This window comes from Ordospora pajunii (genome assembly GCF_021821965.1).
Source record: "Ordospora pajunii strain FI-F-10 chromosome Unknown Cg_05A, whole genome shotgun sequence".
Lineage (NCBI taxonomy): Eukaryota > Fungi > Microsporidia > Ordosporidae > Ordospora > Ordospora pajunii.
The window spans coordinates 64,011-79,167 of NW_026848122.1; the positions used below are offsets into that span (position 1 = coordinate 64,011).

Genomic DNA, 15,157 nt, shown 5'->3' on the forward strand with positions numbered 1-15,157 from the left:
ATCATAAACCACTACCGCGCCTCGCCATGCATTCCATGTGCTTCGTATCGCATACTACGTTATAATATACCACATTCTATAGTAAACCATTTATTTGTCAAAGTGGATCCTGGGCGCAATGTTCATTGCCATAAGCTCTTGAAGAAGAAGCTTGAATGCATACGGAATCTCGACCATGCTTATGTCGGTTGTGTTGCTGCAGCCTTTGCATTCATTTGTTTTGTTTCCTCCCATTGCAAGAAGCCCGCACACGTCGCATACATAGCATGAATAGGCATCGCTGACATCCATAAGCCTTTCCTTTAAAAACGCAGATGCCCCATGCGAGATTATACAATCTCTCTCCATCTCTCCAAAACGCAATCCTCCATCCCTAGATCGGCCCTCAACAGGCTGTCTAGTAAGAATTTGAAGAGGCCCTCGTGCTCTTGCATGAATCTTATCATCAACCATATGCTTAAGCCTCTGATAATACGTAGGCCCAAAAAATATCTGGGCTCTGAGCTTCCGCCCTGTCATTCCATTATACATCACCTCCAACCCCCTCTGCTGATAGCCATACATCTTCAGACGTGCAGATATTTCATTCACTGTTAGTCCGCTAAATGGCGTCGCATCTCCCTCGGTCCCATCTAACGCGCTAACCTTTCCAAGAAGACACTCAATCAAATGCCCTATAGTCATTCTGCTAGGAATCGCATGCGGGTTTATTATTATGTCAGGAACAATCCCTTCTGCAGTAAAAGGCATGTCTTCTTGCCTCAACGTGATCCCAACTGTTCCCTTCTGTGCGTGTCTAGATGCAAACTTATCCCCCATCTGTGGAATTCTTCCAGACCTGATCTTCACCTTCGAAAGCTTGTATCCTTCCTTGTTTGTAACAATCACAGTATCCACTATTCCTGTTTCTGTTCTTCTCATGGCAGTGCTACTGTCCTTGTATACATACACCGGCGTTTCCTTCGTACTTCGTTCAGGATCGAGAATCGGCGTGATCTTGCCAATCAGCACATCATCTCCAGTAACCCTCATTCCAGGACTGATGATTCCATCATCATCAAGCTTGTTGTAATTCAAATTCTTCATCCTCAACACTGCACCTCGCGTAGGCTTGCAAAACTCCTCATTGACACCCGGCCTAGACATTGCCTCCTGGTCGGTGTATGTCCTGTAGAAAAAACTTCTAAACAGCCCTCTATCAATGGCACTTTGATTCATGATCACACTATCTTCCTGATTGTATCCAGAGTAGCATGCAATCGCAACCATGGCATTCTGCCCTGATGGCAGCTCCTTGAATCGAAGATACTCCATGCTTCGTGTTGTAACCAACGGCTTCTGAGGATAGAATAGAATGTTGCTCAGCGTGTCCATCCTCAGAAGAAAGTTTGTTGCATAGATACCCATCGCCTGCTTTCCCATTGCACTCTGGTAAGTATTACGAGGACTCTGGTTGTGATCTGGGAATGGAATGGTAGATGCACAGATTCCCAAAATCAGTGCCGGATGGATCTCACAATGCGTGTATGAAACAGTAACATCAGAAGCTCCCGACAATTCTCTTTCTAGTGCATCAACATCCATGGCTATCATGCACATTTCCTCCTCCTCAACATCTAGAAACTCAATCATCCCTTCATTCACAAGGTTGTCCCATTTCATTACTCCCCGCTCCACCTTTTTGATGATTTCTGGTGTTATCATAAGCTTATTATCTTTAACTACCATCAGTGGTCTGCACGGCCTTCCTGCATCAGATTGGATCCGGATCTCCTTCTCTTTGATGTCCCGGATGATGCTTACCTCCTTGTCCATTCCAAGGCTTCGTCTAAGCAACTTCAGCGAGCTGACCAGTTGCGTTGGATTCGAATGGATCCCAACCCACATTCCATTCACAAACACTTTGGTTGCTCCACTAAATTGAAAGCTCGACACTTCTTCCAATGATTCAACTCCGCATTCCTCCAAAAACTCAATAAGAAGCCCTGCAGACACCCCAACAGAAATATAAACCATCAATGACAAGTTCTTAACAAGCCCACATGCCTGTCCCTCTGGCGTTTCTGAGGGGCAAACCACCCCCCAGTGCGTGTTATGCAGCTGCCTCGGCGCAGCCAGCTTTCCTTCCTTCTCAATAGGAGTATTTACCCTTCTCAGGTGGCTGATTGTCGAAACAAAATTGTATCTATTCAGCACCTGTGCCACGCCTGCTCGTGTTTGCATTGCCTTTGCCTGATCTCCCCAATTCCCAGTTGCAAGTGCATATCTGAATCCCTGTGTAATAATACTTGCCTTCAGCCCAAGAGCAATGTTAAACTCCCTTCCATTCTCAATGCATTTCTGCATGTGCCTTGCTGTATCAACACATACCTTCTTGAACAGCATCCTGAAAAGCGATGCGAGGAGCGGCCCGTTCAAATCTATCCTCTTCTTCCCATAATGGTCTCTGTCGTCACATGCTCTTCTTCCCAACGCCACAAGTAGCAGCCTTTGCACAACATACCCAATAAAGTATGCTTTCTTCGTCTCACAGAACTCCTGCATCCCAATGTGTGGAAGCAACTCCTTTGCAAGTAGCTCCTTTGTCAGCCGTATCCTCTTTTCCTTAGGCGTTCCTATTGGTGCATATCTTTTCCCAATATAGTCCAGCGCCATGCCCTGATCCTGTATAACAACTGCCTCCTCAACACTCTCCTTGAGCATCCCAAACATCTCCTCGTCATCCTCATACAAAATATGATCAAGAATCTCCCTGTCCGACAAAAACCCAAGGGCCCTGTACAGAATAAGCAGTGGGATATCCTGCTTCACAAGAGGCAATGATATCCTTATTACCCCGGGAGACTTGCACAGCTTCATCGACAGTGTGCTTGGATTTCTCGAACTCTTTTCAGGTACAGATCTTATCTCCGCATAGTGTGTGTATGTTGCCGGCTGTGCTTTCTTAAATACATACACCGTATTGCTTGCCATTCTTTCCTGAGCAACAATCACTTTTTCAGACCCATTTACTATGAAGTATCCTCCTTGCTCATACGGGCACTCTCCAATATCAATAAGGTCCTTGTCATGCAGTCCATGCGAAACACAGTATGATGACCTCAGCATCACGGGCAGCGATCCAAATGGAACCCTCGAATACTTGTGCTTGTCAACCACTCCCATCTCAGACACAGTCTCCTTAACCACATCGATAAAAAGAGGCGATGCATATGTCAAGTCTCTTGTCCTCGCCTCGTTTGGAAACACAGTAATTGTCCTTCCATCAGACTCCGTGTAAACCGGCGGCTTGGACACATACACCTGTCCAAACTTCACCATTATTTTCTTCTGCATCTCGTTCCCTGCAGTCGGTGCTGACTGGATTATTATGACCGGGCTTTCGTCTATAACCTCCTGCATCTTTGTTTTGACAAATTGATCGAACGAATCCTGCTGCTGCCTTACAAGTCCATTTTGTTCAAAGAACGAGGATACTACAGTCCAGCTATGCTCTTCGGTGAACTCGGCATGCATTGTATAGGGATCTGGCGTTTGTAAAAATATATGATGAGTGCGAAGATCGCTTGCGAGGTAGCTCTTGGATGGATCAAGTCTGCCACATGGGCAAGCAATTTGTACAGAGCGTGTCTTGTGTAGCCATGTGCAACAGGAATAATTTTTTAACAAGCGAGAGACAAGCCCCAAAAATGCAAAAGCAGATACCTCGGAAGCTGTATATTCTTGTGCCTGATAAGCCAGCGCAGATCCAGAATGAAAGTGCAATTGCAGCAAAGACTATTTCGTCTGTGATCAGGACGTGTCTTGGGCCAAGGGCGATGCAGAAAATGGTCCTGACAAAGATCAATTCGATTGAGATAACGAATGACGGAAATGCAATACTGAGGGAGCTTGATGTTGCACATCCATCTGCAAGGTCGTTGATAGAGCTGGCAAAGACGCAGGATGACGAGGTTGGAGATGGCACAACGTCCGTTGTTATCCTTGCAGCCGAGATCCTTGGGGAAATGAGGCATGTATTGGACAAGAACATTCATCCAATAAAGATATGCAGAGCATTGAGCAAGGCACTTGAAATCTGTATAAAGGCGATTGAGAATGCATCTCTTTCGTTGGACACATCTAACGACAACACTAGGCTGATGATAATACGGGGAAGCATAGCAACAAAGATGTGCAGTGTTCTTAAGATCCCGATTGATGAGCTTGCGCTTGAGACAGTAAAGAGGATATATGCCAAGGAGGAGAACAAGTGTGACCTTAAGACAAACATGAAGGTTGAGAAGATACTGGGTGGTAATTTTCTAGAGTCTGAGGTTCTGGATGGGGTGCTGATCAACAAGGAGATCATTCATCCTCAAATGCGGAGGACGATTGAGAATCCTAGGATAGTTATGATTGAGTCGCCGCTTGAGTATAAGAAGGGAGAGAGCCAGACGAACTATGAGTTTTCGAAGGAGGATGCTTTTACAAAGGCACTTGAGGTGGAAGAAGAGCAGGTGAGAGAGATGTGCCGTGAGATACTTGCGGTCAAGCCAGACATTGTTGTCTGCGAGAAGGGAGTTAGTGATCTTGCATTGTCGATTCTGTTTGAGAGCAATATTACGGGGCTTAGGAGGATGAAGAAGACAGATATGTCTAGGCTTAGCAAGGTGTGTGGAGCCAGGATAGTGAACAGAGCAGAGGATCTTGATGAAAAGCATGTTGGGACGCTTTGTGGAAGTTTTGAGTATGTGAAGTATGGGGAGGAGTACTACTGCAAGTTTAGTAAGTGTGTGAATCCAAAGGCATGCAGTGTGCTGATAAGAGGGCCTACGAAGGATATTCTGAACGAGCTTGAGAGGAATTTTATGGATGCAGTGAAGGTTGCAAAGAACATATTTGTGAGTCCGAAGCTGTGTCCTGGAGGAGGGGCTATGGAGATGGCGATGGCGATGGCGTTGAATGAGAGCATTGGAAGGGATGAGGCTGAGGCCGAGGTGTTTTCAAGGATGGCATCTGCACTTGCCGTTATTCCTTCGATACTGCTTGAGAACTCTGGCGCATTTAATCCGATGGAGGCGATTACTGTTTTAGAGCAGAAGCAAAAAGAAGGATCGTTTTATGGCGTGGATGGAATAAGCGGGGAGGTTGTTGATACAAGAAGCGTAGTGCTTGAGCCGTATGCAGTTAAGAGCCAGTGCATCAAGTCTGCAGTGGAGGCTGTTTCACAACTTCTACGGATTGATGGCATAGTTGAGAGCAGACATTGAATAAAGTAATAAGGTTATGAATCTATAGAATGCCTGTGAGTATTATGTGCTAGACAAATTGCTTCTGAACGATGTGGATAAGTAGAGTATGTGGTTGAAAGCAATGGCTAAGTCTAGCTTGATGCTTGTGCCTATGCAAACTGGTGATACGAAGAGTAAAGAGACAGGCATAATACCCATTGTGATTGCATAGATGATTTTTATGCAAGAAAACATAAAGGAAAAGATAGATTCTATTGATGCACTGATGAGACAAATGGATGGAGACGAAAGGGTTTCTGTGGTGGACATTCTAAAGGAAGAAATACATAAGCTCAGGCGGCTTAATGACGAGTACAAAAGAATATTGGATGCGAAGAGAGTGATTCATAAGGACCAGATTCAGAACAAGATTAGGTACTACTTGAAAGATGGGTCAACTTATGTTGTGAAGAGTAATCAATACAGATATCTCTACGATGCAAAAACCAAGGTTGTAACCTATGAGTTTGCCAATGGGCAGATTGAAAAAACTTTTCCTTCGGGATTAAAAGAAATCAGGCACCCGGATGGAAGCATCACAATAAGAAACGGGCCAAATGATCACGAATACATTAAATGACATATGATATTTAATCAAAGCAGGTAAAGTTTGCCTTGAAGAAGTCCTGGGCAAATGCCAAGATGGAAATGGTTCCCTCTTCTCCTCCCGAGCAGTACATTGTTCCGCCTGGATGAACATCTACGGAGTTTATTGTTCCGAAGTGTGTGCTATACGATCCGATCTTTTCGCAGGTAACTACATCGAAGAAGTTTGTGTCAAACGAGGACTTTCCCTTTGTTATGGTGACGTCTCTTGCATTGATGCCTCCGACACAGATGGCCTTATCGTTTGTATTGAAAACGACAGCGCAATTCACGGGCTCTTCGCATGCAAATGATTTCTGGACAGACAAATCAATAAAGTCAACTATTTTCGATTGCGAATCCATCGATGCTGTGATAAAGAAGCTCCTGCATCTGCTTGCCCGCATTCCGTTTATTTTTGATGAGTGTATCTTCGACTTTTTGACAATTTCAGCCTTTCGAAGATCGACAGCACTGACATATCCTGATGTGTCCGAGTACACTATTATATTCTCTGACGAATCAAGCAATATTTTGCCTGGAACAGATGATGGTGCAAACACCTTATTTGCAACGCCTTCTCTCACATCGAATGATGATATCTGCGGTCTTACTCCCATAATGTCGTCATTGCACATGAAGCACACATTCCCATCATTACAGAAATCAAGCGCCTTGACAACCACATCCACAGATGCCTGGCACCTGACCTTTCCTGTCACAACATCCCAAAGTATGATCGTTTGGTCTGCGCTCCCTGTCATCAGAGATGTGCTTTTGATATCCATAGCAATCGAAAAGATTGATCCTTTGTGCTCCTTATACACGCCAAGCACTGCTCCATTTGTGCGAAGAAGAGTGGAAATTGAATCCTTGCCTGCTGTGTAGATAAGATCTGCGTCGTGATTGAACCTGATTTCTATGATAGGCCGCTCGTGGCATTTTATGCTCATAAAGTAGTCATTCTGCTCATCAAGCCCGGCATTCATCCACCCCCATAACACGTCTATGAAATACAAGTAAAAATTTCATAAAGCTTCTTGGAAACGGGCAATGCCTTGGCTTTAGTCTCGATTCAGTATGGACTTCTAAGGCAAGCCAAGTAGCTGGCATGATAGAGATACTGTGCTACAGACTGCTTATAAATGGATTTATTTGATCACTCGATATCTATTGATCGTCTCAGAGCATAGCTTTTCCGCTTTTCCATCAAATACAAGAATGTCCGCAATCACTTCGAGGTCTCCCCGCTTCAACGGAATTGACAATATGTTCATTTTCCTTATGTATTCCAAGATATCATCTAGTGTTGGATTTGCTTCATACTCAGGCAATGTCAACCCATCCTCAGAAACAGTGTTTTTTTCCAGATACAGCAGCACTACTTCAAGGATCTTGGATACACATTCGAAGTCGACGTCGTTATCATGGAACCATGTTCCTCCTGTTATTTCCTCTGACGGCGTTTCATCGTATAAAACATACATTTTCCTGTTGTTTTTGAGGCACTTGACTGACTTGATGATTCTCTTTGTCTCCATGCTCCGAAGAACCTTTCCGATCAAAGTATGTGGCATGTTTGTCTTGTCCTTTATTGTCTTCAGCCACACGCCCTCGCCTCCACTCTGGCTTACAAGGTTGTATATCATCAGCTCATAATCATCGCCATTTATTGCCAGAGACTTGTAATGCAAAACGCCATTTTCTCTGAACAGGCTTATCTGCTGTTGTTTGAGACATATGTTCAGCTCCTTTGCAATTTCGATCTTTGAAAGCTGCGGGAAGTTTTGTGTGATTTCTTGCTCTGTGACGCCTTTGGCATGGCTTTTTATGAATTCCAGGATATCCTGCATGATGGGATTGGAAATCAATCTATATCACCACTTGGATGGTCAGTGCCATTGATGCTTGTAATTTTTTTTTTCTTATGCTGCATCCTTCCCTGCCGCCTTTGCCTGGTTTTTAATCCTCCTCTTTTTGTCACCTTTCTTGCCAAAGGGATTGATAAGGGAGATTCATCCTTCTGAGGAACATGCTCAAGGTTGCTAAGGATATCTTGCATCTGCTTGTAGAAGTCTGTTTGGAAATTGCTTTTGCAGATATCGAACTTTACGGCAAGTGCAACTTTGCAGCAAATCTTCCTAAGCATTTTCTCCTGATTAGTAAGCGTTGCAAGAGATACGAGCGAATGCTGTAGAAGCAGTGGATATCCGTATTTTTTTGCTCCGCATTTTTTTATATCGGATGGAGTACTCTCCATTAAGGAGGAGATTGTTTCTATTTCTGCCATGAATTTGAAGAAAAGATCTTCCTGAAGAAGGTTGTGCAGATTTTTGAAGCTAGACCTGAGTGTGTTCATGGATGTTTTTGTTTTTTTGAAGTGGAGCAAGGCATCTTCTATGAGCAAGATGAGTTTTTTTCTGTTTTCCAGATCGATTGATCTGTATATGTTTATTATCATTTCTGCATCTATTGTGAGGAGAGTGGATGGCTCTGTATGTTCATGAATGTAAGTTTTGACAAGCTCCCGATGGATGTATTCAAGAGATTCCTGAGTTTCCAGACATGTAAGATCGTAATCAAGCAAAAGAAAGCATTGGATTTTGTGTTTTATGGAGTGTAAGTTTTCTAAGTTGTGTTTGTATTCTCTTAGGTCCTGGTCCATCGTAGGGATGAGCGACATTTGATATTGATAGATATGAATGGATTTGATTGTATAATGAGGAATGAGTGACGATACCGATGAAATGCAATTGAATGGAAAAGCAGTAATGCATGTGTAGAAACAAAGAATGATGTGTGGAGGTGAAGTAGCAGAATAATGATGTATGTGGAGATCGATACATGTGAGCTTTTGTAGTGTAGTGGTTATCACGCATCCTTCACACGGATGAGGTCTCCGGTTCGATCCCGGACAAAAGCATTATGTTTTGCCGGCATAGATGTTTGTGCATTGTATATTTTGTGAGCTGTGCAGTGTTAACAGGCATGTATTATTTTATGAAGCATAAAAGAAGTGCATACACAATACCCATGGACTTTGATTTCAGGGAGCCAAGATTGTTTATACACGACCTGATACATAGGACGAAGATTGGCAAGGATGGGGCACGCGAGCTGCTGGAGAAGGAAATGATGGACAAGTGTATGTATGATCTGTATGTGCATCTTGCAGAAAAGGGAATTGTGAATCCAAGTAATCAGAGTTTAGAGTCTTTAAGACAGATGAAGGAGACAAAAGTTGCAGAGCTTGAGAATGAAAAGCAGCGGGATGCAGAAAATGAAAGCCATATCAAGGAGATTGATCGCAAGATTGCGGAGTTCTACTGTCAGACAATGGACATAAAGAAAGGGTTTGAATGGACCACAAGAATAATGCGAGATGATGTGTCACTGTCGTTCCGAATGGATGTGTTTTTGTGTAGAATCCGGATGGGGATCATCATGGGAAACAAGAAAATAATTGAGGAGAGTGCAGTTGAAGCAATGGATGCATGCGAAAGGGGGTGTGATTGGGATAGAAGAAACAGGTTCAAGGTATATAACGGATTGCTTTGCTTGATGCGTGGAAAGTTTGATGAGGCAGGAATAATGCTGAGTGACTCATTGCCATCTTATGATGCTGATGAGGCAATGGATTATTGGCGTGCAGTAAGATACGTGATTTTCTGTGGAGCACTGACATTTGAGCGTCCTGATCTTCTGAAACGGATTCTGCAGAATGCAGATGTTGTTGGCAACAACGAGGAAGAGGGTATGAGGATTATTAGATCGCTACATGAATGCCACTACTCGAATTTTATGAAGGAATTGTGTGCATTCTGCAGAATTATAAATGATGATGTGTTTGTTGGGAAGTATGTGAACATGTTTTGCCGTGAGATGAAGCTGAGGGTATATGGGCAGATACTTGAAAGCTATCGATCGATGCATATTGAGAAGATGGCAGAAGCACTTGGATTGGGTGTGGAGTATGTTGAGAAGGATTTAGGGGAGTTTATAATTGAAGAAAGGTTGTGGAGTCGAATAGACCGAATCGAAAGGGTGATTGAGATGAAGGAACGTAGCAGTATGGATGTTTCAAGCGTGATTAATGAAGGAAGTGATGTCATTCGTAGGATAAAAAGGTTTGTTAAGTAAATAAACATATGTTTGTGATATATGGTGTGAAGCATATGCTCTATTGATTAGTGTATGCATGTTTGCTTGTGATCAAGTTAGAAGGGGATAGTTACAGCGTTATAAAATTTTGTATAATGCAATTGGAGGATTTCTCCTTTTTATGCTATTTGTTGTTGGAGATGGATGCATGCCATGGAAAATGGTGTGGATACAAAGATTCTCAAGCTTATTCAGGACAAGAGGATAATAGGTATTGGGACAGGGACAACAATAGCGCAGTATATAAATATATTGCCTGAAGCGGCGATTTATATTCCTTCTAGCATTTCTACATCATTGTTGCTGAGTAGGAACGGACTTGTGGTTTCTACTGCATTGGTACATGAACACATTGATTTGTACATAGATGGTACAGATTATTTTGATGGCGATGCAAATTTGATAAAAGGGCTTGGCGGCGCATTAACGAAAGAAAAGATCATTTGCTCGGCATCGAAGCAAACGGTCATAATAGCTCAACCACATAAGTATAGACAGACCTTTGATGGATGTTTTGTTCCAATTGAGGTGATTCCGATGTCTCTTCCCAGGGTTCTTTCTATCATTAACAAAAGGGGATTGAGGTGTAGTTTGAGAGAGGACAGTAAAAAGATAGGCCCTGTCATGACTGAGCTAGGCAATTGTATTGTTGATGTTGAGTATGATAAGCAGTTCATAGATTCGTGCAAAAGCATCTGTGGAGTAGTGGAGCATGGACTGTTTGAGTCAAATGGATTTGTATTGATGGTTGAGAAAGATAGTAGTGAGTGAAATGCTATGAATCTATGAGGCATGGGATGTATTTGTTGAAAGCTTTAGCATAAAAGTGTGCTATACAAGCCCTTGAATGGGATACTTTTGTGTGTTCAACAAGAAGGGCCTACTTGTTCATGAGGAAGGAAACAGACCTGATAACTTGAATCAGATGATAATTTCGCTGGATATTTCAAAGCTTGGTGGATTCAGAAAAGTCAAAGATCATCTGATGGAGTATGAGATAAAAGGCCCGACGGTGTATCTGAGTGTTTCTAAGGAGCCAAGCCTTGATGAAAGAATTAAGGCATATCTGGGTGTTAGCAGTGAGAAGTCGAATGCAGCCAACACTAAATACCAAAAGAAGATTGATAGAGAAGTAAAGCGTGAGGATGCAAGGAGAGAGGACGAGCTTGACTATTCGGAATCATCAAGCATCGTGGGATCGTTTGTTGATAGTTTCAAGAAAACAGCAATTAAAAAGGCATTTGGGCTATTCAAGAATCAGATAAGAGTGGATGAGCTGAAAGATAAGATGACAACACATTTAATAGGAAAGAACGTGAGTTATCAAATTACAAATACATTGGTTGAGAGTGTGATGCTCGAGCTGAACGAAGACGGGCTAGAATATGTTTCTGAAGAGATGTTTAGGAACAAGCTTGCAAGAGTTCTAGGCAAGTTGATTCCGTCTGTCGACCATGAAAGGATGTTGAATGGAATAAAGAGCCACAAGGGAGTGTTTTCGATATGCTTTGTTGGGGTGAATGGGGTTGGAAAAAGCACATCGCTAGCAAAGATATGCTATTGGTTACTGCAGAATGAATTGAAAGTTTATATTGCAGCATGCGATACATTCAGAGCAGGTGCAATTGAGCAGCTAAAAACACATGTAGAGAGGTTTAGGATAGGAGGGCATTCAGTGGGGTTTTATGAAAAAGGATATGGCAAGGATGATGCGTCTGTTGCAAGATGTGCAATACAAGAAGCTCAGCATGAGGGATATGATGTTATATTGATTGACACAGCTGGTAGGATGCATAACAAGAAGAATCTAATGGTGTCATTGACAAAGCTTATGAGAATTAACAAGCCGAACCATATTGTTTATGTAGGTGAGGCATTGGTTGGATCTGATAGTCTTGATCATGTGAAGGAGTTCAACAGGGCAGTTCATGATGCAGATGAGTCTATGGAAATCAACAGTATTTTGCTTACCAAGGTTGATACGGTTGATGACAAGATTGGGCAAATATTGGATATGACCTTTACTTCGAACGCACCTGTTTTGTTTTTGGGAATGGGGCAATCGAATGCCGATTTAGCAAAGATCAGTTCAGATGATATTGTGAATAGTCTTATGTCATAGCTTTACTATGCACATGCCCTATCTAGAAGTGGCATATAAATTATTGCTGTGCTTATGATATGCTGGTTTTAGCGAAATCCGGTGTGAATTAGATAAGATAAAATTTGTGTTGCAAAGCGAAATAGTTTTATTCAGATTATGCCTATGTTAGATGCGATCTCGAGTGCAAGGCCATCCTCAGCAAACCTGACATATGCCTTCTTACCATGCTTGTTTATGAGTGTGTTGACCTTTTTTATCTTTGCAGAGTACAGTTCTGTGATTGCTTTTTTTATCTCCGGCTTAGTTGATGTCTTCTTGACGTAGAAGACCATTGTGTTGAACTGCTCCATGCATCTTGCGGCCTTTTCTGTTGAGATTGCATACAACACGATGTCGTGTGGATTATCGGATGCGATCTTTGGCACCAGCCTGGCAGTTTTGGAGGTTTTCTCAAGGGTATCCATTGGGGCAAGAGCGAATGACAATTTTTGTAGGTTTTGATGAAAGGCAGAATCAAAGTGCAGCTGCATAATTGATAGCAATGGATGTGTTTATGAAGCGCGGTATGTATGGTACACATATGGATGTGTATAGTATGCACAAGGTGTTGTCAGGAATGCAGTTTGCAAAGTATCACCTAGTGTATGTGATGTGTAGGGTAAGCATATGTGCCTGAGGATCAGTCATATGTACAAGTACATAGCGTGTTAGGTAGTGTATTACTAAGTGTACGTGAGGTATTAAGTAAGTGTACGTGAGGTATTCAAGATTTGTCGATTAGGCCTCTGTAGCGCAGTGGTTAACGCGTTCGGCTGTTAACCGAAAGGTCGAGAGTTCGAGTCTCTCCAGGGGCGTACTGTTTTGCCAACTGCACTGCAACTGCTTTGCTGTTGAATTACAGTCCCTGCATATATGATACATGCTCATGCATATGCAATACACATTTTCAATAAATACTTAGCCACAGTCGCAATGACATCCCCACAAATGAATTCAAAAGACATGCTTGTTGACAAGGTCGACATATTTTTCTTATTGAAGCAGCAAAAACTAATCACAAGAAGGGAGCTTGCTACTCTTCTGCCAGCACAATCATACAATGATTACCGAACAAACTACTACAGAAAACGAGTTCCAGAAGTCTTCGATAGAAACATCACAAGAGAGTGGTTTGTGTACAGATACTTGGATTCTTTCTATGAGCAAAGAAAAAAATCGATTTGCAGCATACACAAGTTTGAAAAGCCTGATATATGCATAATAGCCAAAGGCATAGCTGAAGATGTTCCAGGCACAATCATGCACTCAATATCTTCGAGATGCTCAAGCATCGAAAGACTTTGGATTCAGCAGCAAAGCTGCCAGAACAGATTATCAAGGATGTGCTACATTCTATTGAAGAAGGGATCGGATATATATGACTCAATACAACTTATGAAGTCTGTTGTGGAAGGAAATCCGAATATTCAGTTTGAGCCGTTTGATGTTTCTGACGTTGAAGAGCCTGTTATTTCATGTACAGACAGTGATTATGGCACTGCCAAGTCAATGTTCAGCTCATTATGCAAAATTTTCAAAATTGACGAGGATGAAGTTCTGAAAACATATATAGCAAACATTCAAACTCAAGGAAGCATGGCGCAGACAAGTACAGCTGAGTTTTTCTGTAATGCGCTTAAAGATGTTTTTCTTTATTGCTATACATGTGCGCATCAATATGACGATCCTCTTGAGATGATGATGGGATGCAGAAATCACAAGTCTACAGAAGCTTCAATCCGAAGAAGAGAGTTTCTTGTAGAATATCAAGGACTTGGAGATCTCAAGATAAAGACAAAAGAAGAAGAGCTTAATAAAATGATAACTATGGTAGAAGAAAATCATTACAAGTGTGAGTTTTGCGGGAAAGGATTTAAGGAGGAAATGTTCATATTCAATCATTTCAACAACAAGCATGAGGATGAAATCAAGAAGATTGACAAGTCAATAGAAGATTTTAGAAGATTCCTTGACAGAGTTGATTGTTTCATGCTAGAAATGCTTGATGGGACAGACGATGACCGAGTTCCAAGGTTTATCCAGCCAAGTATTAAGGATGAAAGAGTTATATACGACATGGATCGCATATTCAGTGGGGAGATAGTGCTCGGCAAGTGATGATTTATGCAGTATGGATGAACAAATGATGCATCTTGTTTGTATCAGATTAAATATATTTCTAAACATGTATTCTGCTGCCTATTTGATATAAGAAGTATACCCACCACAAACAATGAGCCAAAGAATTGCAGTGTTTCCAACACGAATGAATTTAAGAGCGATGGAAACCAAGCACAAGAGCGCAGAAAGGGGATATTCTCTGCTTAAAAGAAAAAGTGATGCATTGAAAACAAGGTACAAGGCAATAGAAGAAGAATACAGGGAAAAGGAATCGCAGATAAACCAGAAAATCAGAGATGCATTCTTCAAACTTACTGAAGCAGAGTTTCTGGGCGCCAATCTCAAAATGTTTATACATGAATGCCAGAAGCAAAGTCTTTCTGTAGTGACGAAAGTGGAGCAGGTTTCTGGGGTGAGCTTACCTTTATTTGATCTTAAGAAGGAAAACATCAAGCCGATTTTATTTCTTGACAGGAGTGGGCAATCATTGAATGAATGCAGAGCAAGCTTCATAGAGGTACTGGAGATGCTGGTTGATCTATGCGCACTGAAGAATTCGTTCAAAATCTTGGATCATGTACTGATGAGCACAAATAGACGAGTTAATGCATTGGAGTTTAGCATCGTGCCAAGATTAGAAACCACAATAAGCTACATAAACTCCGAACTTGATGAGCAAGATCGCGAAGATTTCTTCAGACTCAAGAAAGTACAGAATCTGAAGAGCAGAAGTATGGATTAAGTGTCTGTTTGTCTTTCTCGATGGCTCAATGATATTTCCCACAACATCATGATTGTGGTATAAATATAGTAATATCGAATTCTAATTCATAATAAATCTTAAAATGAAGGCCATGAAAAATTTATTAGCGAT

General features: G+C 42.0%; 12 protein-coding genes and 2 non-coding genes across 14 annotated transcripts; 9 read left to right on the forward strand and 5 right to left on the reverse strand.

Moving 5' to 3' along the window:
* Positions 1-90: 90 nt before the first annotated feature.
* Positions 91-3,516, reverse strand: HK407_05g08970 (RNA polymerase Rpb2; the record flags this gene model as incomplete). Its single annotated transcript, XM_060420876.1, has 1 exon — positions 91-3,516. One exon carries the CDS (start codon positions 3,514-3,516, stop codon positions 91-93), a length of 3,426 nt encoding a protein of 1,141 aa, XP_060276977.1.
* Positions 3,517-3,689: 173 nt separating this feature from the next.
* Positions 3,690-5,252, forward strand: HK407_05g08980 (TCP-1/cpn60 chaperonin; the record flags this gene model as incomplete). The annotated part of the gene is made up of 1 exon (XM_060420877.1): positions 3,690-5,252. One exon carries the CDS (start codon positions 3,690-3,692, stop codon positions 5,250-5,252), a length of 1,563 nt encoding a protein of 520 aa, XP_060276978.1.
* A 193-nt stretch (positions 5,253-5,445) lies between these two features.
* HK407_05g08990 (uncharacterized protein) lies at positions 5,446-5,853 on the forward strand (the record flags this gene model as incomplete). Its single annotated transcript, XM_060420878.1, has 1 exon — positions 5,446-5,853. One exon carries the CDS (start codon positions 5,446-5,448, stop codon positions 5,851-5,853), a length of 408 nt encoding a protein of 135 aa, XP_060276979.1.
* Positions 5,854-5,863: 10 nt separating this feature from the next.
* HK407_05g09000 (uncharacterized protein) lies at positions 5,864-6,847 on the reverse strand (the record flags this gene model as incomplete). Its single annotated transcript, XM_060420879.1, has 1 exon — positions 5,864-6,847. The coding sequence occupies one exon, from the start codon at positions 6,845-6,847 to the stop codon at positions 5,864-5,866; it is 984 nt and encodes a 327-aa protein (XP_060276980.1).
* A 162-nt stretch (positions 6,848-7,009) lies between these two features.
* Positions 7,010-7,711, reverse strand: HK407_05g09010 (RNA polymerase Rpc34; the record flags this gene model as incomplete). Its single annotated transcript, XM_060420880.1, has 1 exon — positions 7,010-7,711. One exon carries the CDS (start codon positions 7,709-7,711, stop codon positions 7,010-7,012), a length of 702 nt encoding a protein of 233 aa, XP_060276981.1.
* A 14-nt stretch (positions 7,712-7,725) lies between these two features.
* Positions 7,726-8,523, reverse strand: HK407_05g09020 (uncharacterized protein; the record flags this gene model as incomplete). The annotated part of the gene is made up of 1 exon (XM_060420881.1): positions 7,726-8,523. One exon carries the CDS (start codon positions 8,521-8,523, stop codon positions 7,726-7,728), a length of 798 nt encoding a protein of 265 aa, XP_060276982.1.
* A 185-nt stretch (positions 8,524-8,708) lies between these two features.
* On the forward strand, positions 8,709-8,781 carry HK407_05g09030. The gene has a single exon. It is a non-coding gene; the product is annotated as a tRNA-Val (tRNA).
* A 2-nt stretch (positions 8,782-8,783) lies between these two features.
* On the forward strand, positions 8,784-9,998 carry HK407_05g09040 (26S proteasome subunit RPN7; the record flags this gene model as incomplete). Its single annotated transcript, XM_060420882.1, has 1 exon — positions 8,784-9,998. One exon carries the CDS (start codon positions 8,784-8,786, stop codon positions 9,996-9,998), a length of 1,215 nt encoding a protein of 404 aa, XP_060276983.1.
* Positions 9,999-10,163: 165 nt separating this feature from the next.
* HK407_05g09050 (ribose5-phosphate isomerase) lies at positions 10,164-10,790 on the forward strand (the record flags this gene model as incomplete). The annotated part of the gene is made up of 1 exon (XM_060420883.1): positions 10,164-10,790. The coding sequence occupies one exon, from the start codon at positions 10,164-10,166 to the stop codon at positions 10,788-10,790; it is 627 nt and encodes a 208-aa protein (XP_060276984.1).
* Positions 10,791-10,866: 76 nt separating this feature from the next.
* On the forward strand, positions 10,867-12,141 carry HK407_05g09060 (SRP54-type protein, GTPase domain; the record flags this gene model as incomplete). Its single annotated transcript, XM_060420884.1, has 1 exon — positions 10,867-12,141. One exon carries the CDS (start codon positions 10,867-10,869, stop codon positions 12,139-12,141), a length of 1,275 nt encoding a protein of 424 aa, XP_060276985.1.
* A 131-nt stretch (positions 12,142-12,272) lies between these two features.
* HK407_05g09070 (putative ribosomal protein L23) lies at positions 12,273-12,587 on the reverse strand (the record flags this gene model as incomplete). Its single annotated transcript, XM_060420885.1, has 1 exon — positions 12,273-12,587. One exon carries the CDS (start codon positions 12,585-12,587, stop codon positions 12,273-12,275), a length of 315 nt encoding a protein of 104 aa, XP_060276986.1.
* Positions 12,588-12,904: 317 nt separating this feature from the next.
* HK407_05g09080 lies at positions 12,905-12,977 on the forward strand. The gene has a single exon. It is a non-coding gene; the product is annotated as a tRNA-Asn (tRNA).
* A 133-nt stretch (positions 12,978-13,110) lies between these two features.
* HK407_05g09090 (uncharacterized protein) lies at positions 13,111-14,280 on the forward strand (the record flags this gene model as incomplete). The annotated part of the gene is made up of 1 exon (XM_060420886.1): positions 13,111-14,280. The coding sequence occupies one exon, from the start codon at positions 13,111-13,113 to the stop codon at positions 14,278-14,280; it is 1,170 nt and encodes a 389-aa protein (XP_060276987.1).
* Positions 14,281-14,395: 115 nt separating this feature from the next.
* On the forward strand, positions 14,396-15,025 carry HK407_05g09100 (ATP synthase subunit D; the record flags this gene model as incomplete). The annotated part of the gene is made up of 1 exon (XM_060420887.1): positions 14,396-15,025. The coding sequence occupies one exon, from the start codon at positions 14,396-14,398 to the stop codon at positions 15,023-15,025; it is 630 nt and encodes a 209-aa protein (XP_060276988.1).
* Between the last annotated feature and the right edge of the window lie 132 nt (positions 15,026-15,157).